Genomic DNA, 25,504 nt, shown 5'->3' with positions numbered 1-25,504 from the left:
GGAAGTACTGGGATGATTCCATGATCAGATATACGAGAGCCAATGATGGGTGGGAATTCCGTAGACAGGAGAAACTGAAGACACAATAGTGCACAGTTCCAATGAAGTGGAGGGATGGAAGATGTCACAAGAAGCAAAGATGGATGACTAAAGAAATCCTAATGAGTTAAGATTTAAAAGGGACACGTACATGAAATGGAAGGAGGAGGAAATCCCCAAGGAACAGTTTTAAAAAACACCCAAGAAATGGAGGGAGAAGGTTAAAAAAGCTAAGGCCCAGCCTGAGCTCAGGCTTGCCAGAGGAGGTAAAAATAACAAGTGTTTTTTTAGCTGTGTCCTAAGCAAAAGGAAAACTAAGGAAGGTGTTCTACTGGGGAGGGGGAATGAAGTTGAGAATATTAGGGAAGAGATAAATTATAGAGTTGATAAAGAGTTTGTACAGAAACATTTGGCCACATTAAATCAAATCTCCAGGGCCCGGAGAATACATCCAAGAGTATTGAAAGAATTGGCAGAACCTTTAGCAATGATCTTTGAGAGGTCCTGGAGAACAGGGGAAGTTCCAGTGGGCTGGAGGAGAGCAAATGTGGTCCCCATTTTAAAAAAGGGGGGGGGGAGAAGTACACAACAACTACTGCTCAGTCAGTTTAACTTCAATCCCAGGAAAGGTTTTGGAACTGATCATGAAACAGGCAGTACGTAATAACTTAGAGGATAATGTGGTACTTAATAAAAGTCAACATGGATTTTGCAGGGATAAGTCCTGCCACACTAATCTTATTTCTTTTCTTTTTTTGATAAAGTGACTAGTTGCTGGAAATGCAGTGGATATAGTATATCTTGATTTTAGTAAGGCCTTTGATAAGATCCCTCCCCCACGATATTCTTGTGAGAAAAATGGGGGTGGATAAGGTCACAATCAAATGGATTTGTAATTGGCTGGCTGATAGAACCCAACGGGTTCCATCGATAGTTCATCTTCATCGTGGAGGGAGGGGACCAGTGAGGGGCCGCAGGGTTCTTGGCAGGGGCCAGTATTGTTTAGCATTCCCATGAATGGTTTGGATGAGTCAATGGAGGGTCCATCCATCCAATTTGCAGATGACACTAAATTGGGTCGGGGGCTAATACCCCAGAGGGAAGAACTGTGCTCAAGGAGATCTGGATAGATTGGGAAGTGGGGCCATAGCCAACAAAATGAATTTTAATAGGGAGAAGTGTAAAGTTACATTTGGGTAATAAAAATGAGATACATCAACAGAAGATGTGGTATACCTGGCTTGGTAGTAGTCCATCTGAAAGGGACTCATGACCTCTGGGGACAATAAGTGGAATGTGAGGCAACAGTGCAATAGGGCAGCTAAGAAGGCTGATGGGATATTAAGCTGCATCACCAGGAGCACAGAGTCTAGGGCCAGGGAAAAGCACTCCGGCACTCTGTTCTGCATTGGTTAGACCTCACTTGGAGCACTGGTCCGGCTCTGGGCACGACTGTTCGAGAATGACATTGACACGTTGGACCGTGTTTGGAGAAGGGTGACTAGGATGGTGGAGGGGTCGGGATCCGTGCCTCATGAGGAGGAGAGGGTGGGAGAGTTGGGTAAGGGCAGCTTGGAGGAGGGGAGGGCCAGCGGGGATGCAATAGCTGCGTTTAACTCTGAGGAGGGGGCCAACTTGCTCATGCAGCTTTAGAGACAAGGTTTAGGAGCAGTGGGTTCAAATTGCAGGAAAGGTTCCACTTAAATATTAGAATGCATTTTCTGACAGCGAGGGTTTGCTTGTAGATGGAATATGCTGCCTCGGAGGGGGTGGAAGTTTTTGGGAAGAGATCGAATGAGTATCTTTCAGGAGTGTGTGTTTTTATAGTCTATTGCCGAGTCCTGAGAAAAATGTTTGCACCTGTCCAAAGTATTCAGGGTAGAGAGGGTGAGATATCAATGCAATAAGAGTCGTGTTAGGGCAGATCTGGGAAACAAAGGAGAGGAGATAAAGGAAGATTGGGAGGAAAGTGGGAAGGAGAGAAGGAAGCTGAAGAAGGAGAGAGGCAAAGGGGGCTTTCAGGGAAGGGAAGAAGAGGAAATAGTGAGGAGGGGAAAATGAGATGCTCTCTGCAAGTCTTACACTTTTTGTAAACATGAGCATTACATTGCCAGCACATCGATGAACACCTTTCTGTACTCTGTGAATTTGTTTGGCTGCATTTACCTCCCTTACTTTTTTTGCTTGGTTCAAGTGAGGAGCCGTGACATTGTGCCCGAGGAAGAAGTGTGTGTGCACATGGAAGCCCATTCCTTGAATAAAGATTTGTTGGCCTTAAAGATGCCCCTGGACTCTGTGTTCTTTTCGCCTGGGTCAGGCAGCTGCCACAATATTGCATCATGGCACAAAATACAGCCGGACACTGATGAATGGCATAAGCCCTTTCAACACAGAGTGAGTGACTTCTCACCCTTTGGCTGGAGGCGTACAGGAAGCAGTGGCAGAGCATTAGTTCCTCTTGCTTGTAGTCCAGCTACGTGGTTCCTCCTGTCAGGCAGCTGATCTCAGAGGCTGGCTTCCTGTGCTCAGCTTGGCGAACCTGATGTCAGATTTAAATGCCTCCCCCGGTTCATTCTTGTATTGATGGATTCCTTTATCAGAGTTTATCAATTTAAACTTCATTTTCTTGTTCGGAAGATGTTCACCATTCCTGTTGCTGGTGCCACGGAGTTGGACTGGCTGACGTCCTGAGGGCGTTCTCCAGGAAGGAAGCCCCCCTGGACTTGCATGTGAGTAAACTTACTTTGGATTTCTCCCGTCACCATGCAAGGCCCAGCCTGTCTGCACCATGCTGCCAGAGGAAACTTGGTTCTGTCCTGCCCATGAACATCATCTCAATATTTTGTTAAGGAGCTTGGACATTTCTTGCATGGATTAAATTGTATATACTTCTTTATAAAATGAGTGTTGTGAAATTTGACAAACTGGGCATGGTTCAGGCCAAAATAGAAACAAGAGTTCCCAGAATAAATAATGTATTGTAATGATGCGCTATAAAGAAATTTATTTTAAAAACATTTCCTCTTAATGAACCTTGAAGATAGTTAATATCAAGCTTGTGAATTTATTAGCAAATGCTCCATATTAGCAAAGAGTCTCTGCCATGTGCTGGAGGTATTTCCCACAAGTTTATCATGGGGAGAATTTGTTGATCTTTAAGGCGTCACGAGGTACCGTATTTGCCGGCGTATAAGACGACCCCCCAACATTTCCACTCAAAATATAGAGTTTGATCTATACCTGGCCCGCCCCTGCATCTCCCTGTGACCGGCACTAGTGCGCAAGTGCGCATGTGCGATCTCTGCGTAGACAAGAGGCGGGCTGGAGCGCCACTGCTTCCTGCTGAGCAGAACGGGCCGGTCACGCCGAAAAAGCCGGCTCCCCTGTCTTGCTGCTGATGCTCGCTGATGACCCGCCGCGGCCGCACTGGATCCCGCGCGATCCTGGATGGAATGTAGAATGAGGTGGGCGGGCATCGGGAGGCCACTGTGGGCAGCTCCGTCTCTCCCAACTGAAGGGCACCCGGCGTATAGGACGACCCCCCCACTTGGAGGCATGTTTTTCAGGGGGGGAAGTAGTCTGATACGCCAGCAAATACAGTACCGGTTTGCTTTCACTTCAGCCTTTAACACGGAGCTGTGGAGGTGAAAGGGATTTAATCTGCATTCTGTGCTCAGCATATTGAGCCACTACAGAAGTTCACAAAAGTAATTGTTACATAAAGGCATTTGAATGTGATCTGGAATCCACTTGATCAAAAAACTGACTCAAAATCAAAAAGCCGGCTCAAGAAAAATGTCTATTCCACATGCAAAAGTCGATCTTTGGAAGTCAGGCCTCTCTCTGGAGTTAGGCGAACCCCGATCGGCTGAGAGCCTGGACTGGAGAGAGGGTGGCCACACCACTCAGTGCCCGTGCCCGTCAGACTAACTGGAGCACACAAATAAATATTCAGAATACAACCTGTTGACAATTGTTAACAATTAGGTTTAGTTTATATTTAATTTATATACTGACACTCATGGCAATGGCCGTCCTGTGGCAGTTTACAATATAAAACAGTAAAAAATCTCAATGAAACCTCAAAATTCCCCAATAAAAATTTCCAAACAATAAGAAGAACAATAACAATAGAGAGCAGCATAAAAGGTATGCTTTGTTTGGATAGAAATATAGACAAACATAGATTTGGATCTAATGTGCAAGTGGGAGCATAAACATTATTTGATTAAAAGACGCTTGTGTAGCGAATGCTCCAAAGATCCCTTATGGGTGCTCATGGCAGTGCACCACTCCACCTTCCTGTCATGCTGTGAACCAGCCAGCCTCAGATCTGGAGAACCAGGCTTGATTCCCCACTCCTCCTCCTCCTCTGCAGGCAGCCAGCTGGGTGACCTTGGGCCAGTCATGGTTCCTCAGCCATCTGAACCTCCCCTCCCTCGCAGGGAGTCTGTTGTGGGGAGTGGAAGGGAAGGCGACTGTGAGCTGCCTTGAGACTCCTTCGGGTAGGGAAAAGCAGGGAACCAAAAAGCAGCTACTTGTCCCTTCTTCAATGCAACACAATGAAGCACGGCATTCCAATGTCCTCTGATGCTCCCGGCAAGGAAGGACAGTAGTGGAGTGGACGGGCGTGAGTACTTTCAGAATACAGAGAGTGCAGACTAATGGTGAGGTGCCAACATTAAGGCAATGAGTTTGCCTTCATGGGGTGGTGATTATTCACTGGCTCAGTGGCATCTGTGGCCAAAAACAGTGTCCTTCTTCATTGTATCTCACACACAATGCAACCCTGCCTAGAAAGTGGGGATATTATCACCATCTAGACCAAATTTAGCCTTTCTGAAGGGATTCAGAGCCTGAATCCTGTCTAAGTGCAACACTGGCCATCTTCAAGCGGCGGCTGGACAGATCCTTCTCCTGGATGATGAGGCTGATCCTGCACTGAGCAGGGGGTGGGACTAGATGACCTTGATGGCCCCTTCCCACTCTAGGATTCTGTGAGTCTAATTCAGGAGTGGAAGGGGCTGCCTAAGGAGGTGGGGAGCTCCCCCTCACTGGCCGTCTTCAAGCAGCAGCTGGACAGATCTTTCTCCTGGATGCTTGAGGCTGATCCTGCACTGAGCAGGGGGTGGGACTAGATGGCCTGCATGGCCCCTTCCCACTCTAGGATTCTAGGAGTCTAGTTCAGCAGTGGAAGGGGCTGCCTAAGGAGGTGGGGAGCTCCCCCTCACTGGCCGTCTTCAAGCAGCAGCTGGACAGATCTTTCTCCTGGATGCCTGAGGCTGATCCTGCACTGAGCAGGGGGTGGGACTAGATGGCCTGCATGGCCCCTTCCCACTCTAGGATTCTAGGAGTCTAGTTCAGCAGTGGAATAGGCTACCCAAGGAGGTGGGGAGCTCCCCCTCACTGGTGGTCTTCAAGCAAGGACTGGACAGATCCTCATCCTGGATGCTGGAGGCTGATCTTGCACTGAGCAGGGGTTGGGACTGGATAACCTGCATGGCCCCTTCCCAATCCAGGATTCTAGGAGTCTAGTTCAGCCATGGAAGGGGCTGTCTTAGGAGGTGGGGAGCTCCCCCTCACTGGCCGTCTTCAAGCAGCAGCTGGACAGATCCTGCTCCTGGATGTTTGAGGCTGATTGTGCACTGAGCAGGGGGTGGGACTGGATGGCCTCCATGGCCCCTTCCCACTCTAGGATTCTATAACATTTGCTTTATGACACTCCCCCCCCATTCCTGTTCATAGTTTTATTAGTGAAGAAGAAAAGACCTGGCAGGGCACAGTTTCCATTCTTGCCTGTTCATTCCCCAAAGCTGCACTTACAGAAGGAATTTCTGCCAGCCACAGAAGCTACTTGCAAGGAGCGCTGAGTTCTCTATATGGGAATAAGACTCGGAAGGTGAGAAAGAGACTTTGTGGGATAGGAGCTCCTGTTCGCCTGGAAAGTCCAGCTAGTAAGTGCATGAATATCAATCAGCTCACATGTCCAAAAGTGGCTTCTGTAACAGCCAGTTATGGCTGAGGGTCTGAGTCCGCTCAGAGGCCACCAGGCCAAGACTTGCAGCTGACCATGCTGGAGTCGCAGGAGAGCGGGGTTGGTTGCTTTGCTGCGTTTGCTGCCACCTGATGGTGGGATTCCCTCCCTGAGGAACTAAGAACGGCCTCTCCGCACTCAAAGCTTACTTTAGATTATCATAAAAGTCAAGTTAATATTCATTTAATTCAAATTGTGGGCCTGCACTCCGCACCCTTTTCTGACATCTGATTTTTGTTGGGGAATCGTAGAGTGTGTGTTCTGCACCTCAGTGAGAAATACGGCTGCCGCACTGCTTCCCCCCTCTCGTTTGTGGCTGGTCTCTCCTTATTGGTCAGTTTGGTAAGGGGAGATTCTTCCCGTTGCCCCTTGCTGAATGTTCAGCTCTTCTCCCCTCTTCAGTACTCCTTTTGAGAACACCAGCTCAGAGGAAGCCTATTCACCTCCGACTGCATTGTTAGTAGAGCCCCCCAAATAATGCCGGAGGGAACCTCCTGCCCAGTGCTGATGATGCTTCCCCATGGAGGAAAGATGGAGCCCCCCCCCCCGTCTGTAGCGTCCTGCCCTTGGGCGAGCACACATAAACCCATACGCCCCCCCCGCTGCCTCTTTCTCCTGAAAGTCTGTCCCTTTGAATGCTGTTTTTCCTTTTTCCCAGTGTTTAAAATTGGAAAAAAAAGACAGTCTGTTATTTCAGCTAAAGAAAATAATACAGTATTAGTAAACATAATGGGACTGCAATAATGTTTAGGTAGAAGTAGGTGTATTGTTTGATGTATTGTTCCTGTTGTTCCCTAGGGGACGGCAGGATACAAATGCAGCAGAATGAACGAACGAGGCGGTCCAGTGGTCCTCATCTTACAAATGGTATCTTGTCCTGTCTTGTGACTTTTAGGTATCAGAAAGGCAGAATATATTATTTTGTATGTTGATGATGATGGCGATGGATGATGGATGAGTCTGGCTGTTGTCTGTGAACCGTCTTCTGGCCGTGGCTCTCCAGGCACTTCTGTCCACAATGTTTACCGTGGGAAGGAGGATGGTTTCTGCCCATTTTTTAGTCTCTGCAAAGAATTTGTTAGAAGGGTGTGGAATTAATAGGCTGTGGGGGGGAAATAATTCCTGCTGGCAGCACCATTACTTGGAAATCCATTTGAGAGGGACAATTTATCTCTGCGTCTTTCAGAATAAAGGCTCAGCAAGTAACTTCCCCTCAATTTTCACCTGTGCCTCTTTGTTCCTGGGCCAACATGTGTCTGTTTTCACTGCATTCATGCTCATTAGGTGGCCATTCAGGTTGGCACCACATACTATGGCCACACACCTAATGCTCCCTCTTGCATTGCTTGAACAATTGTCCTCCCTTTGTAAAATATGCACATTTTTTCTCTCTACTTGAAATATATCTATCTATTTACACGAGTGACTACTACACATTGGCACATGAGAGTTATGCCAGGATAATAGTTCTCCAGAGGTCCTCTTCTTCTAGGTGGCAGGGCTGAGAGCTCTCTTGTGAGCCTGTTGGGGAGGGGGCTTCTCCCAGGATCCCTCAGTTCTTTCGGCCGTGCCAGAAGAGTAGGACATGAGCGTTGCTCATGGAGCAAACGTTCCGTTGCAAGAGTTGCTTTATTTTATTACATTTTCCTTTTTCTTCAATTCCCCCTCCTTGCCCCTGGGGGTAGAGGTGGTGGGGGTGGCCATGTGCCGCTCCCACCAGCGCCTCCTGTTCAGATATACTTAGAGAGCAGTGGAAATAAGCTGCGGGGCTAGGCTCCCGAATTTGAGGCCCTGTGATCAGGGTGCTGGAGGGAGAAGGGGCAGCATGTGTGCCGCATGGCCCTGGTGGTTTCCTTTTCTCCCTACCGACTCTGAGTTAGAGCAAGGGGAGCACTTGTGTTGGTTTGCACTGAGATCACATCAGGCCCCTGAAGCCCAGCCCTCTGCTGCACCTGATCTCTCTGGTGACAATGCCTGCTGGCCTGGATCCGTGGCCCTTTTGTGCCAGCCATCCCTGCTCTCAGGGACTCTGCCAGAGAGGTCTGGGCCAGGAGAGCCAGTCTTTCTCCCAGTTCTTTTTCCGGGGAGGGGAGGGCGGATTGCTCAGCCTCCTTACCCTGGGCAACGGGAGAGTGTAGCCCCAGCAGGGAGGGAGGGTGGCTGGGCTATGGACACAGGGGGCCCAGCCTCTGAGCATTCTGAGGGTGGCTCTGATGAGGAGGAAGAGGAGCCTCAGGTTTCCACCCTGCAGAAGAGGCTTTTTCCTCAGGTGGTTTTTCACAGGTTGCTGCCTAAGGTTTTGAGAGTTCTAGAAATTCAGTGCACTGGCAGGGAGGCGATAAATCAGGACCCAGACATGCCTTCCGGTTCAGGGAAGTTTCTTCCAGATTCAGAGCCCAGCCCTTTTCCTTCAGTGCTTGCCAAGGTGGAGAGATCTGAGTGGGAGGCACCTCTCTGTCCCAGGTCAGACCACCCCATCACTTGCTGGAGGCAGCACAGCTGTTCTAGCTCCTGCCGCTGGATGAGCCAGCGTCCAACCAGGCTTCCAACTCTCTCCTCCCTAAGGAGTCGGACGGCCTGCCTTGGGATCCTTGCAGTCGCAAAACAGAGCAGGCCAATGCCAGGACCGTTAAAGCAGCTTCAGCAGACTCCCTGGCTGGGCAGCCACAGAGAGCACTCTCCCCAAAGGGGTCAAGGACAGGCTGCAAACAGAAAATAGATTTATTCAGGGCGTGAGCTTTCGAGTGCAAGCACAATGTGGCAAATTAGTAAACTGTCATAATATCCACATCAAGCCACACGATGCCATTTGATAACTCTGCTAAAGCAGCTAATAACCTGCTAAAACATGAGGCTGCAAAAGGATCGCTCTGGCTTTGGCCAGACGGGACCTTTGGCAGCACTCAGCTCTCAGCCGGGGCCATGGCATCCAGTGTTGCAGCTGGGAGGCTGACCCCAATTCCAGGCCTAGGGTGGCCAGCATCCCCTTTAAGGCCAGATTGCTCTTTGGGGAGAGGAGGGGCAAGATGGCCTGGTGGAGAAGAGGCCTTGCCCTCTAAGAGAGGGGAGTACAGGCAGAAAAAGGGCTCCCACTCCTTCCACGACAGCCTAGGAGTGGGGCAGCAGGGACCTCAGGCGCTGCAAGAGGGGCTGGCCATGGCTCAATAAATGAATAAATCTTGGTTGGTCTTAGAGGTGCCCCTGGGCTCAATTTTTGTTCTTCCAAATCATTGGTTTTGTTACTCAGTTCATGCCCCGCCCTTCTCCCCAAGGGGGTCCCAAAGTGGCCGACATCCCTCAGAGGATCGATTTGTGTCCTTTAGGAAATCTTCCTTGGGGAGAAAAGAGTCCACTATCAGCCAATGAATCAGGGACTGCCTCACTGTGGCCTACAAAGCAAGGGGCCCCGGAGGGTGATGCCTCGTTGGTCAAGGGGGCGGCCACCTCTGCTGCCCACGGAGCATCTTCTGCCCTGGAGGTGATGTGCACGGCAGCCACGTGGAGGCCTGCTCATTCCTTTAGGAGGCATTCTAGGAGAGAGGAGTTGGCGTCTGCCAAAGTGGGTTCCGTAGCAGGCCACCCAGGTCCAGCGACTGGAATCCTGTGCCCAGCCAGACGCACTGCTTTTGTAGGTCCCAGGCGTGAGACTGCCCCGCCGGAGGACTGCTGGAGAACGGAAAATTTGTTTTCACTTATCGTGAATCTTCCTTCTTGGTGGTTCGAAGGCAGGGCAGCCTAATTTGTTCCGGCCCAGATTCACCATTCTGGAAGAGCAGGGAACAATCCTGTATTAGCCTTAGATGAACAATCTAAGGCTCAATCCTTATGGCAGCTTGTGAGCCTACCACAGGGCTAGATTCTCAATGCTCCAACGAATTCCCAATAAGCAGACTCTTGATGAAAGAAAATCTCATTATAGAAGAAATAAGTGAAACAAGGCAAAGGTATCCTTGCAGAAACTTAATTCTGCGCAAACCAGCCTACCTCTAAGGCCAACCCAGATTCCTCCCCCAACGTCTTGGCACACAAATGCCAAGTGCAAATCTTCACCGATCCTGCACTACATAGCCTGCAAAAGCAAAAGCAACAGATCACTCCCCTAGACAGCCATCCCAGCCACCCAAGGTCAGAGAGAGGCCAGGAGGCTCAGCGGGATGGAAATGGGCAGCCTGCCACCCTGATTGAGGAAAACAAGGTGGGTTAACAATCTTCCCCCTAAAGTAAACTGCCCATCTGTCCCGACCTCTGCGGGACACTCACGCCTTCCAGGACATTGTCCCGTGTCCCGCATGGGTCCTTTAAAGTCCTGCTTCCGCCTCCTCTTGGCCATGGCCCAGCTGGAGCCCCCTCCCTGCCCCCTGTCAAGCGCTGACAAAACTCACAACAAAACTTCTATGGAAAGAAAGCTTTAATGGAAGTTAGATCTAGTCACTATAACGTTAGAAGTCAAATCTGCCCAACACAAGAACAACAAGCACTTATCAATACATTTCTCCCGCCCAAAACTTGAGTGCTCCCATGGGAGGGGGTGCCCCCTCTCCCAGGTGCCATCCCAGGCTTCCTGCCAGAGGTATTGAAATTAACGCGGCCTTGGTCAAGCCGGCGCCACAGGCTAGCTGATAAGCCTTTCGCAGGAACCGCAGGATCCTTGTAACAATGTTTCCCAGTGAGGGGAAAATATGCAGTATGAACAGGCAGGGATCAAAGCAGGCAAGTCAAAGGAGACGACTACAAGGCATGGCTACATGGGAACAGTGAGAATACATGGGTCACAAGGACAAAGCAAAATATGCAACAGGCAAGATGGAGTCACGCAGGTTCACCAAACAGAGATCATGACAGAGAACAGGGACTGATCCTGACACCCCCCAGTCACCAGGATGGCCGGCAGCGGCAATCTGCCCTGGCTGGCCCTGTGCAAAGGCCCGCCCTCGGCCCCCACCTGACCTGCGCCGATGGAGGCTGCGCAGGTGCACAAGACGGGCTCATGGGAGAGGCACGCGGGAAGCCACGGTGAGCCCAGTCGGAGGGAGGGAGGGAGGCCGCCGCGGTGCCACATCTCGCCTTATGGTCCCTTCAACTCTGGTCACCTTACCCTAAAGGTACAGGAACAAAGGGCCCAAAGGCAGGTGAAGCCAAGGCATAAAACACGTCACCCCAATGCCACAAACAAACCATCATCATCAAGACAATCAGTATGTGAAGCACAATACAAACACCATGGCAAAAACATGTGAACCAGGAACAAGATCGACATTGACACTGATGAGCCATAGATATTAACCAGGGTGGCATTCGCTTGGTGGAGTTGCCATTGCCAGCCAGGCATGTTTCCTGTGCCCTAAACGGTAGATTGGCTTGCAAAAATTAACTCCGTAAAGCTTTCCCTGTAATGCAGATAGGAGTCCTGCCCACTGGATTTCTGGTAGCTTTGTGCCTGTTCCAAGGCTCTGTTGTGTAAAGAAGGGTTTTGACCTTGAAAGCTAGTGAGGGAATGCCAGCGGCGGATTTATATATCTGCATTTGGTCAGCGGCAGAAATTAATTCTGGAGCATTTTCACCTTTATTTTGACACAAGTAGCTAGAAAGAACCACAACGGAGATAACTGAATAATGAACTCCTCTACAAAGGATCCAGCAGGCCTGCTGAGTCATATTCCCTGGCAGACCACTTCCAGAGGGGGTAATGATTGACATCCGGTGTTCCATTAAATGCTATTTCAATTATCTTTTTCAAGAGGAAGAATGTTTGGCATATACTTGGGAGCCCAGTCATGTGGTTTCATGCTTGTGTGTAGGAGGCAGAAGGTAAGTGAGAACTCACGCAGGGATGCCCAGGCAGCCTCCTTCTAACCAGTGAGTGTGGAAGAGGCAGCATAAAGGAAGTAGGTAGCTCAACCCATTTTGATCTCTAATAAATAAGCTAAAGTTGTTGAATAATCAAGCCACTCAAAGGGGTTGAACAATCTCTAAAAGGAAACAGATTCAGGTGGGCTGCTGTGTGGGTCTGAAGCAGCAGGGAAGACACCTTTCAGACCAACCAAGATTGCTTTGGGCTGATCCTGCACTGAGCAGGGGGTTGGACTAGATGGCCTGTGTGGCCCCTTCCCACTCTAGGATTCTAGGATTCAAGGTGCTAGCAAAGAAGCCCATTGCACCTAAAAATACAACGGGCGCTAGGTTCCCCCGCCTGCCCCGAGCAGGCCACCTGAGGTCTGGAGTGGCCACAGTGGGCCTTTGGGGGGAAGGGGAGCACTGGTGGGGACTCTGTCCCCCCCCCCCCAGCCCCAGCCCCAGCCCCAGGCCTGGCAAGTCTGCAGCCGGAGATGCTCGGGGCACCGGGGGCGCTGGTGGGAGCTCCCTCCCTTCTCCCCCCACCGGATCTGCAGTCCCAGGCCCTCCCCTCCCCCTCCCAGCTCTCGCTTACCAGGCTGGCCCTCCTTCCAGGTGGAACAAGCTGGAGGGGGATGCAGGCAGGGGCAGGACATCCTTCCTGGTTGGCTGTTCATTGGACAGATGGCTAATCAGGGATGGGACAGCTTACCTGATTGGTAGTTAGGCAACAAGTCCCAACTTGTCCCAATACGTTCATATCAGCTTTGGTGTGCAGGTATCAACGGAGCTGCACATTCATTTGGTTAGCAAGAAATAAACTCTCACACAAGCTAAACCAACCCCCCCCCCCAAAAAAAAACAGTGACGGCTTGTTGGATCCCTGACAAACTACAGACTGGTCCCCCCCACCCCCAAGTTTATGGTCTGGAGCTAAATTGTGCCGAAACCCTCCATTCAGAAGAAACAATTTTCTTTTGTAAACTGCAGGAACTGGGTTTGCTTGTTGTATTTAGAGGTTAGGGTAGCAGCGTATATTTGTTGCAACATAATCAGTTAGGCAAAAAAGAAAGAAAAACGTAGTGTGGAAAGATTTTCATCCGTACTGTTGGAGCTCTTGGGCTTGGCCCGGTCCTCAATCCCTCCAGAGAAATAGAGCTGCAGAGTAACAGAACATTTTGAAAATATGCTGGGACTAGTAAATAAGCCCGCTGCGATAAGCAATGCTGTGGAGCAGGGATCATGAGTGCGGGTGCCTCTTCTGCCCTCGGAGGGCAGGGCCCATGTGGGCGCGAGGCCTGGCGTCCGGCTTGAGGGTCCGGGTGAAGCTGCGTGATGCCGGGTGGGCGGCCGCTGGTGGCCAAGTCGGGCCGGCAGCAAAGTGAGTGATGCAGAGGAGTGGAGCGGCGGCAGCTAGGCAGAGTCCGTTGGCAAGGGTGGTCTCACGCCTCCCAGCCGGCTTCCGGAGGTGGGTGCTCCAGGGCCTGGCCCAATGCAGTAGAAGTGCAGGCCAGACACCGGACATGTCCCAGACAGCACTCCGCCCACAGGATGCTTCCCCAAATATTAGAGAGAACTATGGTAAGGATTAGTTACCTTTGTGGATGAGGCACAGATCCAGACTCACAGCACTGAGTTTTATAGGATCATAGAATCATACAGTTGGAAGAGACTTCCAGGGTCATCTAGTCCGCCCCCTGCACATTGTCAGCAATCTTTACTGGAAAGAGTATTTCAAAATATATATCATATTCATCTGCTTCCTTACTGAAAGTGGTTACCAAGACAGCATGTTGCAAGCCTTTATGACTAGGCTGCAGACTGGACAACATCCCACAAATCAGCAGAGAGAGGCATCTCAGTCTAATGGTGGCTGCTCCTTGCTTCAGCAAAGCACATCCTGAGGGAAGAGGAAGTGGGCAGAAGCCCACCTGAAACAACAAACCCCCAGAGCATGTGCTCAGAGTTTTCCCACTGCACCCTCACCAGTAACTACTTGATGCTGTAACTACCAGTTGCTCCCCCATCCCCTTATCTGGCTTTTAGAGCCTCAAGAAACAAGGGTTGGATCTGTCTGGAACTTTCAGCATCTAGAGGATACCGGGAAAGAAATTGCAGCACTCGGGAAATCCTTCCAGGAACCTTCCAGCTGAAGGGGGGGGGGGGCGACCCACCAGAGGAGATCCTAGGCTTGAAGCCACGTTTTAATGTACCTGTTTTGTAGCTGGCAGTGGATGTACCGTGTGTGGAACAGGTTTCAGAACACTTTGTTATTTGCAGATAGTACATCTAATATTGTAATCTTGGCAATCACAGGTTGACATTTGTACTTTGTTGGTATTGCTTGAATATATAAAAAGCTGTATGCTGCTTATACAGGAAGGTCAAATCCTAGTTTAGGAAGTAGCTGTGCCATGTGTGGGGTCAACTGTCAGACACCCCCCCTCCCCCCCCCCGAAGCTTATTGCTTTACTGTATTATCTGAGACTTTGAGATGTGGCACATTTTGAGTCAGATATGAAACCTTTAAACCAGCGGAGGAGTTATTAATATACTGCTCAATTGCTTTGTTCTCCTTTTCCTTTAAAACTTTTCCTCCTACTGTTTCTCTTCCCAGTGGCAAAGATCCCTTGCCTTCCCACTTTGTGCAACTTCAATAGCAAGAATGAATTGAAATTATACTTGTTGCATGGAGAACAACTTTGTTGCATTTATGTGCATGCATATGGAGTCCTAGAGCTGGGTGGGGCTATGCAGGCTTTCCAGTCCAACTGCATTGAGCAGGGTCAGCCTCCAGCATCCAGGAGAAGGATCTGTCCAGCCGCTGCTTGAAGACGGCTAGTGAGGGGGAGCTCCCCATCTCCTGAGGCAGCCCCTTCCACAGCTGAACTAGACTCCTAGAATCCTAGAGTTGGAAGGGGCCATCAAGGTCATCTAGTCCAACCCCCTGCTCAACGCAGGATCAGCCCAGAGCATCCTAAAGCATCCAAGAAAAGTGTGTATCCAACCTTTGCTTGAAGGCTGCCAGTGATCATAAGCTGATAAAGGAAACAGACTCCGAACAGAATCATAGAATCCTAGAGTTGGAAGGGGCCATACAGGCCATCTAGTCCAACCCCTTGCTCAACGCAGGATCAGCCCAGAGCATCCTAAAGCATCCAAGAAAAGTGTGCATCCAACCTTTGCTTGAAGACTGCCAGTGAGGGGGAGCTCACCACCTCCTTAGGCAGCCTATTCCACTGCTGAACTACTCTGACTGTGAATATTCCCCCACCCCCGATATCTGGCCAATACCATTCATTCCGTAGTTTAAACCATTTACTGAGGGCCAAAAAGTAAAGTAGGAAGCCAAAAGCCAAACCATTTACTGAGGGCCCTGCAGAAGCTTTCGCGTTTCGCAGGACCTGTAAGACTGAGCTCTGCTGCCAGGTCTTTGCTTGAGGCCAGGGCGCAGGACATCTAGGAGTCCCTCCGTACTTGAGGACAACTCATAGGTGGAATAATCGGCACCCTGGGAGTTCCAGCCTCAGGTGCTGCGGGAGGAGGTTGGGGTTATTTATTATTTAATTTTTCAACGAGAGAGTATGCTGGGGCTTTTATCTTGCTGGGGTTTTATTTTTTATGCTGTAAGATGATTCTTCAATAATGGTGGCTAATAAATCAGATAGATAGATAGGTAAGTAGGTAGGTAGGTAGGTCGGTCCATACATACTGCGGGTGCTCTCCTCCCCTTCCAACAGGAACTGTTCCCTGCCCTCCTCCAAGTGACAACCTTTCAAATACATGGAGAGCAATCATGTCCCCTCTCAGCCTCTTCTTCTCCAGGCTGAACATTCCCAAGTCCCTCAACCTTTCCTCACAGGACTTGGTCCCCAGGCCCCGGAACATCCTTGTTATTCTCCTGTGCACCCTCTCAATTTTGTCCACATTCCTTGTGAAGTGAGGCCTCCAGAACTGCACACGGTACTCCAGGTGTAGACGAACCAATGTGGTATACTTTGGGACTATGGCAACTTGCTATTTTAATGAGATGCCTCTGCTGATACATCCCAAGACTTTGTTTGCCTTTATCACTGCATCACACTGTCTGCTCATGTTTAGCTCACAGTCTACGAGTCCCCCAAGATTTTGTTCACATACACAGCTACCCAGAAGTGTATCTCCCATCCAGTATGTCTGCTTCTCATTTTTGTATCCAAGATGTAGGACTCTGCACGTCTCCTTATTGAATTGCATTTTGTTCTCCTTTGCCCACTTGTCCAGCTTGTTCAGATCTCATTGAACTTTATATCTTCTGGGGGTTTCTCCACTCCTCCTTATTTGGTATCATCTGCAAATTTAATGAGCAATCCCCCTACCCCCTCATCCAGATCATTGATACAAATGTTTTATATTTTACTAGCTTCAAAACTCATTCCTAAGAATGGGCCTTGAAAGGGTCTCCTCCCCTGGCCCCTGGCCAGGCAGCTTAAGGTGGCTTTGGGCTGCAGCTCGCAGCCAGATCAAGTGGGGCGGACAGGAACTGGCCAGCTCTTTAGCTGGCCCAGCACAGAGATCCTTAGCAGGCAGTCAGCAGGCCAAGACACCCTCGTTAGCAGGCCCAGCCTAGCAGACCAAGAGGCCCTCATTAGCAGGCCCTCCACCAGGACCCTTTGTCCAGGGCCCTCTCCCCTTACCTGCTGCTGGCTCCAGGCCCTGGGGTGCGTCTGAGAGCAAAGAGGCTAGAGTCCAGGGACGGAGGGTGGGAACTGCAGGGGCTTTGCTGGCTGCACCCTGATTGGCCCTATTCCAACTTGGACAGCCGGACACGTTCTATACAGTCAGTAAAAACAAGACAAGGAGCTGATTGTGGTTCAGATCATCAGCTTCTTGTTGCAAAATTTAGGCTCAAATTGAAGAAAGTAGGGAAAAGCACTAGGCCACTCAGGTATGAACTAAATCGTATCCCTAACGAATATACAGTAGAGGTGACAGATAGTTTTAAGGAATTAGATCTGATAGACAGAGTGCCTGAAGAACTATGGACGGAGGTTCGCAACATTGTACAAGAGGTAGCAACTAAAACCATCTCACCTGACTATGGAGGCGCAGGTCAAGAGAGTAGCGAGTCAGGCATTCTTCCATCTTTACCAGGCCCGGCTACTAGCGCCTTACCTGTCCTCGGAACACCTGGCCACAGTGATCCATGCGACAGTCACCTCCAGATTAGATTTCTGTAACTTGCTCTACGCGGGCCTACCGGAAACTTCAGCTAGTGCAAAATGCACCTGCTAGGGTCCTCACTGGAACACCTTGGAGGGCCCACATCCAGCCTGTGCTGAGGCAGCTGAATTGGCTACCAATAGCTGCCCAGATCCAGTTCAAGGTTCTGGTTCTAACCTTTAAGGCCATACGTGAATTGGGACCCACATACCTGAGGGACTGCCTGCCACCCTATGCTCCACGCAGGGCTTTACGCTCTGCCGGTGAGAACCTATTGATCATTCCCAGCCCTAAGGAAGTGCACCTAGCCTCAACCAAGGCCAGGGCTTTCTCAGTCCTGGCCCCTACCCGGTGGAATGAGCTCCCAGGTGAGCTGCGGGCCCTGCGGAATTTGTCAGCTTTCTGCAGGGCCTGCAAAACGGAGCTCTTCCACCAGGTCTATGGTTGAGGTTGGGGTCAGCAAACTTGGGGCATCCCCCCCCCCGGAGTCATGAACTGTACATTGCACTCTTCCATTATCTCCGATATTAGTATGGGGAGGGATGGGTTTTTTTGCTGCCATGTTGGTATTAAAGTTTTAAGGGGGGTTTAATGGGTTTTAATAATAATAATAATAATAATAATAAGTAGTAGTAGTAGTAGTAGTAGTAGTAGTAGTAGTAGTAGTAGTAGTAGTAGTAGTAGTGCAAGAAAGCAAAATGGCTGTCTGAGGAAGCCTTACAAATAGCTGAGGAGAGAAGGGAAGTGAAAGGCAAGGAAGAAAGAGAAAGATACCCCTAACTGAATGCTGAATTCCAGAGAATAGCTAGAAGATATAAGAATGCCTTATTAAATGAACAGTGTAAACAAATAAAAGAAAACAATAGAATGGGGAGGACCAGAGTTATTTTCAAGAAAATTGGAGATATAAAGAGAACATTTCATGCAAGGATGGGTATGATAAAGGACCAAAATGGTAGGGACCTAACAGAAGCAGAAAAGATTAAACAAAGGTGGCAAAATTATACAAAAGAACTATACAAGAGCAAGCTTAACATCCCTAATAACCATGAGGGGGTAGTCACTGACCTGGAGCCAGACATCCTGGAATGTGAAGTCAAATGGGCCTTAGGAAGTCTGAGCAACAATAAAGCTAGTGGAGGTGACAGCGCTCCAGTTGAACTATTCAAAATCTTAAAAGATGATGCAGTAAAAGTGCTACACTCAATATGCCAGCAAATTTGAAAAACTCAACAGTGGCCACATGATTGGAAAAGGTCAGTTTACATTCCAATCCCAAAGAAGGGCAACGCCAAAGAATGTTCAAACTACTGCACTATTGGACTCATTTCTCATGCTAGCAAAGTTATGCTCAAAATCCTTCAAGCTAGGCTCCAGCAATATGTGGACTGAGAACTTCCAGAAGTACAGGCAGGATTTCGAAGAGGCAGAGGAACTAGAGATCAAATTGCCAAGATACGCTGGATCATGGAGAAAGCTAGAGAGTTCCAGAAGAATATTTACTTCTGCTTCATTGACTATGCTAAAGCCTTTGATTGTGTGGAGCACAACAAATTGTGGCAAGTTCTTAAAGAGATGGGAATACCAGAGCACTGATTGGTTCAAAATTGAGAAAGGAGTTCGGCAAGGCTGTATACTGTCGCCTTGCCTATTTAACTTGTATGCGGAGCACATCATGTGAAACGCAGGGTTAGATGAGTGACAAATGGGGATCAAAATTGCAGGGAGAAGTATCAACAACCTCAGATATGCAGATGATACCACTCTAATGGCAGAAAGCGAAGAGGAACTAAAGAGTTTTTTTTTTATGCGGGTGAAGTAGGAGAGTGCAAAAGTTGGCTTAAAACTCAACATCAAGAAAACAAAGATCATGGCATCCGGCCCTCTCAAATCCTGGCAAATAGATGGGGAAGAAATGAAGATAGTGACAGATTTTATTTTCCTGGGCTCCAAGATCACTGCAGATGGGGACTGCAGCAAGGAAATTAAAAGACGCTTGCTCCTGGGGAGGAAAGCTATGGCAAATCGAGACAGCATCCTAAAAAGCAGAGACATCACCCTGCCAATGAAAGTGCATCTAGTCAAGGCTATGGTCTTCCCAGTTGCAATGTATGGCTGCGAAAGTTGGACCATAAGGAAGGCCGAGCTTCAAAGAATTGAGGGTTTTGAACTCTGGTGCTGGAAAAGACTCTTGCAAGTCCCTTGGACTACAAGGCGAACAAACCGGTCAGTCCTAGAAATGATCAGCCCCGACTGCTCCTTACAAGGTCAGATCCTGAAGATGAAACTCAAATTCTTTGGCCATCTCATGAGAAGGAAGGACTCCCTGGAGAAGAGCCTAATGCTGGGAGCGATCGAGGGCAAAAGAAGAAGGGGATGACAGAGAATGAGGTGGCTGGATGGAGTCACTGAAGCAGTAGGTGCAAACTTATATGGACTCCGGGGAATGGTAGAGGACAGGAAGGCCTGGAGGATCATTGTCCATGGGGTCATGATGGGTTGGACACGACTTCGCACCTAACAACAACAACAACAATGAAGCTGCTCATGGAGGGGTGAATCTCTGTCCTCATCCTGATCAGGTGCTCTGTGACAAATGTCAAGCACTGTATTATTTAACCCCCCCCTTATCTTCACCGAGCTAATTTTTACCAGAGTGTCCCTCTCCTCCTCTAGTATTTCTTTAGATGCAAACCCTGTCTTCACGTACACTGCCACTCCACCTCCTTTTTTACCATTTCTGTTATTTGCTCTCCAGGGTTGCAAATCAAAGGTGGTTACAATCTTTTTTGGAAAGATCACAATCAAAGCACGTTTGTATGCCTTGTGTATGGGTAAAGTGAGCTTGCTTGCAGGTTCTGTTTGCATTGGTGCTTCTTTCCTTCCTAAGGACACCTCCCACCCCCCTGCCACCATTTCTCCCGTACCGGCAACTGATACAGAACACGACTGTGAGGGTCGTCACTAGGACATCTTGGAGGGCCCACATCCAGCCTGTGCTGAGACAATTGCACTGGTTACTGGTTTGCTTCCAGTTCAAGTTCAAGATTTTGGTTTGTAACACTATTGCTATACTGTTCCAATTCTTCTGAACTCCCACCATTCATTTTAAACAAGCTATGTCTTGTACACAGTGAAAAAGCTAAAGACTTATTAAAAACAAAAGCTGAAGATTCAGAAAACCCTCCAGATAAATTGTTACAACAGTACAGCACTACGAGAATTGCAGAAAAAGGTTGTCTGGTGGGTCAGGGGATTGGCAGCCAGTGGCAAAGGGTGGAGACCCGAGGCAAGGAAAGGGCATGAGGCGCTCATGTGGATACTTGGCAGCCACTGCCTACCAGGTCCCTGGTGAACTTCCAATAAGCAGGCTTGTTTGGAGAAAATAAATCTCTTTATTAAGAAGGCACAACAAGGAGCAAGGTTTCCCTTGCTGAAACTGTGTTACAAGCTAACAAGCATACCTTTAAAAACCCATTACTCTCCCTTCCCCAGTGTTGATCCTTGTCCTCCACATTACAGTGCCAGGGACTAAAATCTTCCCAGGCTTCTATGAAAAACTTATGCAAGGTGGCCAGACACCAGAAATTCTCCACCCTGCCAACTCCCTGCTCCAAAACAACATGCTCTAGTGAAGAAGTGATTAGAGAAACAAACAGCTACTGAATTCCAGAGGAGAACAGAAAGTATGGACAGTTCAAAGTTCATGCCAAATTCTATATCAAAAGCAAGGTTTGCTTATGTATTTCTTAGACACACATCTGTTCAGGCAAGCTGGGTAGCCATAAATCTGTTGAAATGTTTGGGTGCCCACTTTCTCTCTGGCCTTGGAAGACAGGCTTGCCTGGATTACTTTAGTTTTTGTGGAACTGTGAGAGAGGACTTTCATGCCTAATTCTGAGGATGGGAGGAGCTTTGAGGAAACGGCTTTGGGGAAACAGCCTTACCCATGGGGAATCAGCAAGAATTTTGAGATGTTTAGTTGTTTTTTTTTCAATAAAGATATTTTCTGTCAAGTCAAAATCTGACCCGGTGCTTGCACAGGGGATACCTTTACCTTTACCTTTTTAGTGAGATAAGAAGCCGATATCTCTGTTAAGCCCAGGGTTTCTATTGTCCTGAGTGTGGTAATAACTTGTAATTCAGCAGTCTCCCATCTCAGTTTTTTCTGAAATTCCTTTGCAATAAAACTACTACTTTGAGGCAGACCCATCGTCGTGCCTCTGCAATATACTACTTTGAGCTTTCCCACTGAGTGCCCTGGAAGTTGACATGTTCTATAGATTTCTTAGTTTTGTAATTCTTAATGTCAAGTTTGTGTCCATTTATCCTTCAACATAGGGTTTGCCAAACACTCCCTGTTTGCCTTATGTACAGAACTGAAGAGCCTTGTGGACATTTAATGGCATATACAGTGTTAGAAGATGAGCAAGTGAATGAGCCAAAGATGGTATTGTTGGTGTTGTTAGGTCCCATAATTGTGTTGTCTGGGTGCAAGGGCAGCAAAGTTGCTATCTGGGTTTATGGCCAGCTCTGGTACCAGTGTCCATGTTCCAATTTGATGTTACATGACTCTGGGTGAGGAGTTGGGAATTGGGGGTTGTCTGTGAACAAGAAAACATTTGCCTCCCTCCCCCAGTACTTCTGAAAGATAACTGTCATGTTCTAGCAGAAGCTGTAAGTTGCTGGTGATACATTGAACAGTTTTTTTTCTGTTGAGACTCATGTCTTATACCTAAACAAGTTCAAGATGCTACTGGATTGAAGCCTTGTTTTCACTTCTGCTGTTAATGCCTTTGTTAACGGTATGCCAGTTTGCTGCTATTCACACGTCTCATCTAATGTGTCCCAGCAATAGCGGTGCCTTTTGCTCAGGGACTTTTGCATCTTGACTCTAATCAGCCATTCCCGGCAACCAACCCCCCCCCCCCCCCCCCCCGGTGATGCGTGAGGAGATCTGTCCTGATGCCTCTGGAGGAGTGTGCCAGGCCAAGTCTCTCCGTTCCCACTCCTTCCCAGAACTGAACTTTGTTCTCTTGGGGGTGTCACTGGACTCAAACTCTATTCTCACTTCTGTTTGTTAACTCTTGTATTCGTCTGCTGATTTACTGCCGTCCACAGATCCTACCTTACCTTAATCCAGTCTCAGCTTAATAGCCCACTTACTCAGGCATCTGGACTGCAACCAGCCCTTCCAGGGAACGAGCCCCCCCACCCCCATATGTCTTGTTTATCCGTATCTGAAGAAATGTGCATGCTCATGAAAGCTCAGATCTTGAATACCACTTTGTTGGTCTTAAAGGTGCCCTAGCCTGGACCCAAGAACTTTGTACTTTTTTGTAAAATATGTGGTTGATATGAAAGAACAGCTCTTTGTTGATCCCAGCCGTGAGTCCAGGTTGAAGGAAGCAGCGACCAGACTGAAGCGCTCCGAGCAAAGCCCAACTCCAGCCACTCAACAAGAGGGTCTCCTGCGGCTGAGCCCGATTGGCTCAGCTGGGCCTGACTGATTTGAAGGGATCGTCTCCTGCAACAGGAAGCCTTGCAGCCCATTGGCTGCTTGTGCATCTGGTTGGATCCCGGGCCGGTGCTCGAGGCGGAGGTTGTCTCCGTGGAGGGAGAAGGACCGCCGCAGCATCCATGGGCACAGGATCGGTGGTGTTGATGGCCCGTCGTGAAGGGGCCGAGCAGGGGCACCTGATCCATGATGGTCATTAACGGCAGCCTTAGAGGTAGCCGGGGTTTTTCTTTATTCCAGCGACTATGGCGAGCGCCTCCTTGTCGATTAGTACCTAGTTGTACCCCGCAGTAGACCAAGTCTGAGAATGACACCGGAGCCTCGCGTCTGTCCGGTAGGCGGTGGCTCAGGATGGCGCCAATTCCATCTTGCGAGTACAACAAGCTGAGCCTCGCCAAAGTGTGCCAGCACACTGTGTGAAAGGATGGGGTGCTTGACCGACTAGAAGGAGGAGGGCTGCTTGGGTCCCCGGACCCAGGGTGCCTTTTTGTCGAGGAGCCAATGCAGGGGCTCCGTAACGGTGGCCTTGTTCGGCAAGAACAAGTGGTAAATGTTCAGGAGGCCCAGGAAGGCTTGTAGCCTGTGGCTGGACATCAGCCTTGCCTGTGGCGTCGATGAGGAACCCGAGGAACTCCCTGGGCGGCACGCCCAGAGGACATTTCTCCCGCTTTACCTTTAACCCGGCTGCATTGGAGCGGAGCACGAGCCCTTGGAGGGGAATGTAGGCCGTGACCTCTTTGGGTAGGACCTGTCGGAGGTGGTCAGCAAGCTCAGGGACTGTGCTCCCCACCAGTAAAACATCATCAGAATTGGGAATCACCCCTGAAATTCCCGTTAGGAGATCTTCCGTCAGGTTTTGGAAGATTCCTGGTGACACGCTGACACCAAATTGCAGGCGCTTGACCCAGAATGCCCTCCGACGAGTGACACTTGTCTTGTCCCTCAGCTGAGGCATTGTTGACTGGCGGTTGCTGGTAAACGTGGGCTAGGTCGAGTGTGGCAAAGACCTTGCCCCCTGCCAGAGACACCAAAAGGGGGCTGTTAACAGGGACTGAGTAAGTGCCCTTTCTTGATGCAGGCCTGGCAAATGGCGCCATGGAACTGGAAGACAGCATGGGCGAACAGAGGTGTGGTCCACTTCAGCCTCGTCTTCCTCAGAGTCCTCGGTGTCCTCGTGGTGGTCTGCCGCGGTCGGTTGTGCTGCTTGGGATCGCTGGGGCAACCCGCTCAGCAGTCGGAGGGTCCTTTCCCGGGAGGCTGCCCACCCGTGGTCTCCAGTTTGTCCCTCCTTGGCGCTCCAGGGATTCAGCCACTGCAGGTAATCGCTTGCATTGCGATCCCATCCTCATTGCCACTGTAAAATATGTGGGTTTGTGGGAAGGATGCCGGACTACTGGGCAAACAAACAGCTCTATTGATCTCAGCGGTGAGTCCTTGTTGAAGGAAGCAACACCCCCTCCCCCGAGAAAGACCCTACCTTATATACAATTTGGACACAAAAGGATTTCCCGCAGCTCAGTCTGCTTGGCTCAGCTGTGCCTGATTGATTTAAAGGGATTGGCTCTCACAGTGGGAAGCCTTGCAGCGCATTGGCTGCTTTTGCATCTGGTTGGATCCTGCCTCGGACCTCAAGCTCGGTCCTTGGCAGATCCACATACAAAACATTATTCTTTGCAGATTGTCACCTTTGCAGTGTTATCTTGGGCTAAGTATATCAGCTGAAACTGTTAGCATCCTGAAGAGCACAATGTTTCTGTGGTTCGGCGTGTTATGCCTGGATGCAGGGGCTGCTCTTCTGACGGGCGTCTACAGGCAAGTTGGCTCTCCATGTAACGGAAGGCTTTCTACCTGGTGACCCTTGATGACGGAGATGCAGGCACTGCCTTTGGTTGCTTGGGTGTGTGTGTGGGGGGGGGTTATTGCTGATGACTATCTCGCTCGCTGGGCTTAATCTGTCAGAGGGCTGCCTCTGCTGCTGCTGCTGCTGCTTGGCTTTGTGTCACATGTGAACCTTAAATGGCCTGAGGCCGGGATGACTTGCTTCAGGATTAATCCACCACTACTGAGAGGCAGGATTTGAGGACTGGTACAAGACAAGGGAGCGACTGCCCGCTGTCTTCCGTTTTGCATTTGGATGTCAGAGGAGCCAGACTTCAGATTATGAATGAACAAGATTATGAAGAAAGTGGTCCAAGCTCTGGTGAGTCTAATTTTTTAATTGAAAAAGGAAGAGCAAAGCAGTTGTTCTTACAAGATGCTACTTGTTCCCAGTGCAGTGGGGAGCTAGCAGAAGTCACACAATCTTCCTCAAAAGAGGCTTTTCTGCTTCATAGTTTTTAGTCAATGTTGCTTTTCTGCATACCGTTCAATCCCTTGTGTTGTGCTGGAATTTGGTTGCCAGATGCCGTATGTCAGTACATTTGATTTTGTTATGTAAGCCGGATTAAGTACTTCTTGTGCTCCTCTTTAGTATAATCGAAGTAAACAAATCTTGTGAATTCTTTGAAGGGAGATGGTTTTCAATACATATTTTGGAAAGATGAAAGCTTTCTAAAAAGCACAGTTTTTAAGCAAAGTACTGTAAGCATCTTATAGTTCTATTCTGGAGTTCTGTTATATAAATTATAGCTTGTAAAAGCACAAAAATATAAAAGTATAAATTGTATTTTTTGCCTGATGTAACTTTTTAAAAGCAGAAGTAAGATCCTGTAAACAGAATTTAAAAATGTGAAATAATTAATTGTGACTGAAAGTTATCAAAATACTAAAATTTAGTGAGAGATCTTTCAGAACTTGGCTTTTGCTCCAGATAGTAGCCCAAAACTGTGGGGAAACAATATCAAACAAACAGTGTGTTTCACCCAAAAAAAAAAAAGGGG

At 49.0% G+C, this 25,504-nt stretch overlaps 1 protein-coding gene across 5 annotated transcripts in view; it reads left to right on the top strand.

The window, feature by feature from the left end:
* The window catches only part of SLC12A7 (solute carrier family 12 member 7), a 174,563-nt gene that overhangs the window by 9,505 nt on the left and 139,554 nt on the right, over window positions 1-25,504 (top strand). Inside the window, exons 1-2 of one of the 5 annotated variants that reach the window (XM_077310647.1) lie at window positions 23,832-23,943; window positions 24,672-24,825. In XM_077310647.1, the coding sequence (XP_077166762.1) occupies window positions 24,786-24,825 (40 nt within the window). In that variant the 5' untranslated portion in view covers window positions 23,832-23,943; window positions 24,672-24,785. Of the gene's footprint in view, window positions 1-2,676; window positions 2,769-6,873; window positions 6,941-23,703; window positions 23,944-24,671; window positions 24,826-25,504 lie in introns of those variants that run through there. The other 4 variants (XM_077310641.1, XM_077310648.1, XM_077310646.1 and 1 more) reach the window with 4 other exon arrangements.

This window comes from Paroedura picta, chromosome 14 (genome assembly GCF_049243985.1).
Source record: "Paroedura picta isolate Pp20150507F chromosome 14, Ppicta_v3.0, whole genome shotgun sequence".
In the NCBI taxonomy this organism is placed as follows: Eukaryota; Metazoa; Chordata; class Lepidosauria; order Squamata; family Gekkonidae; genus Paroedura; species Paroedura picta.
The sequence above is the reverse complement of the archived record's forward strand: the minus strand, read 5'-3'. Positions and strand labels throughout refer to the sequence as shown.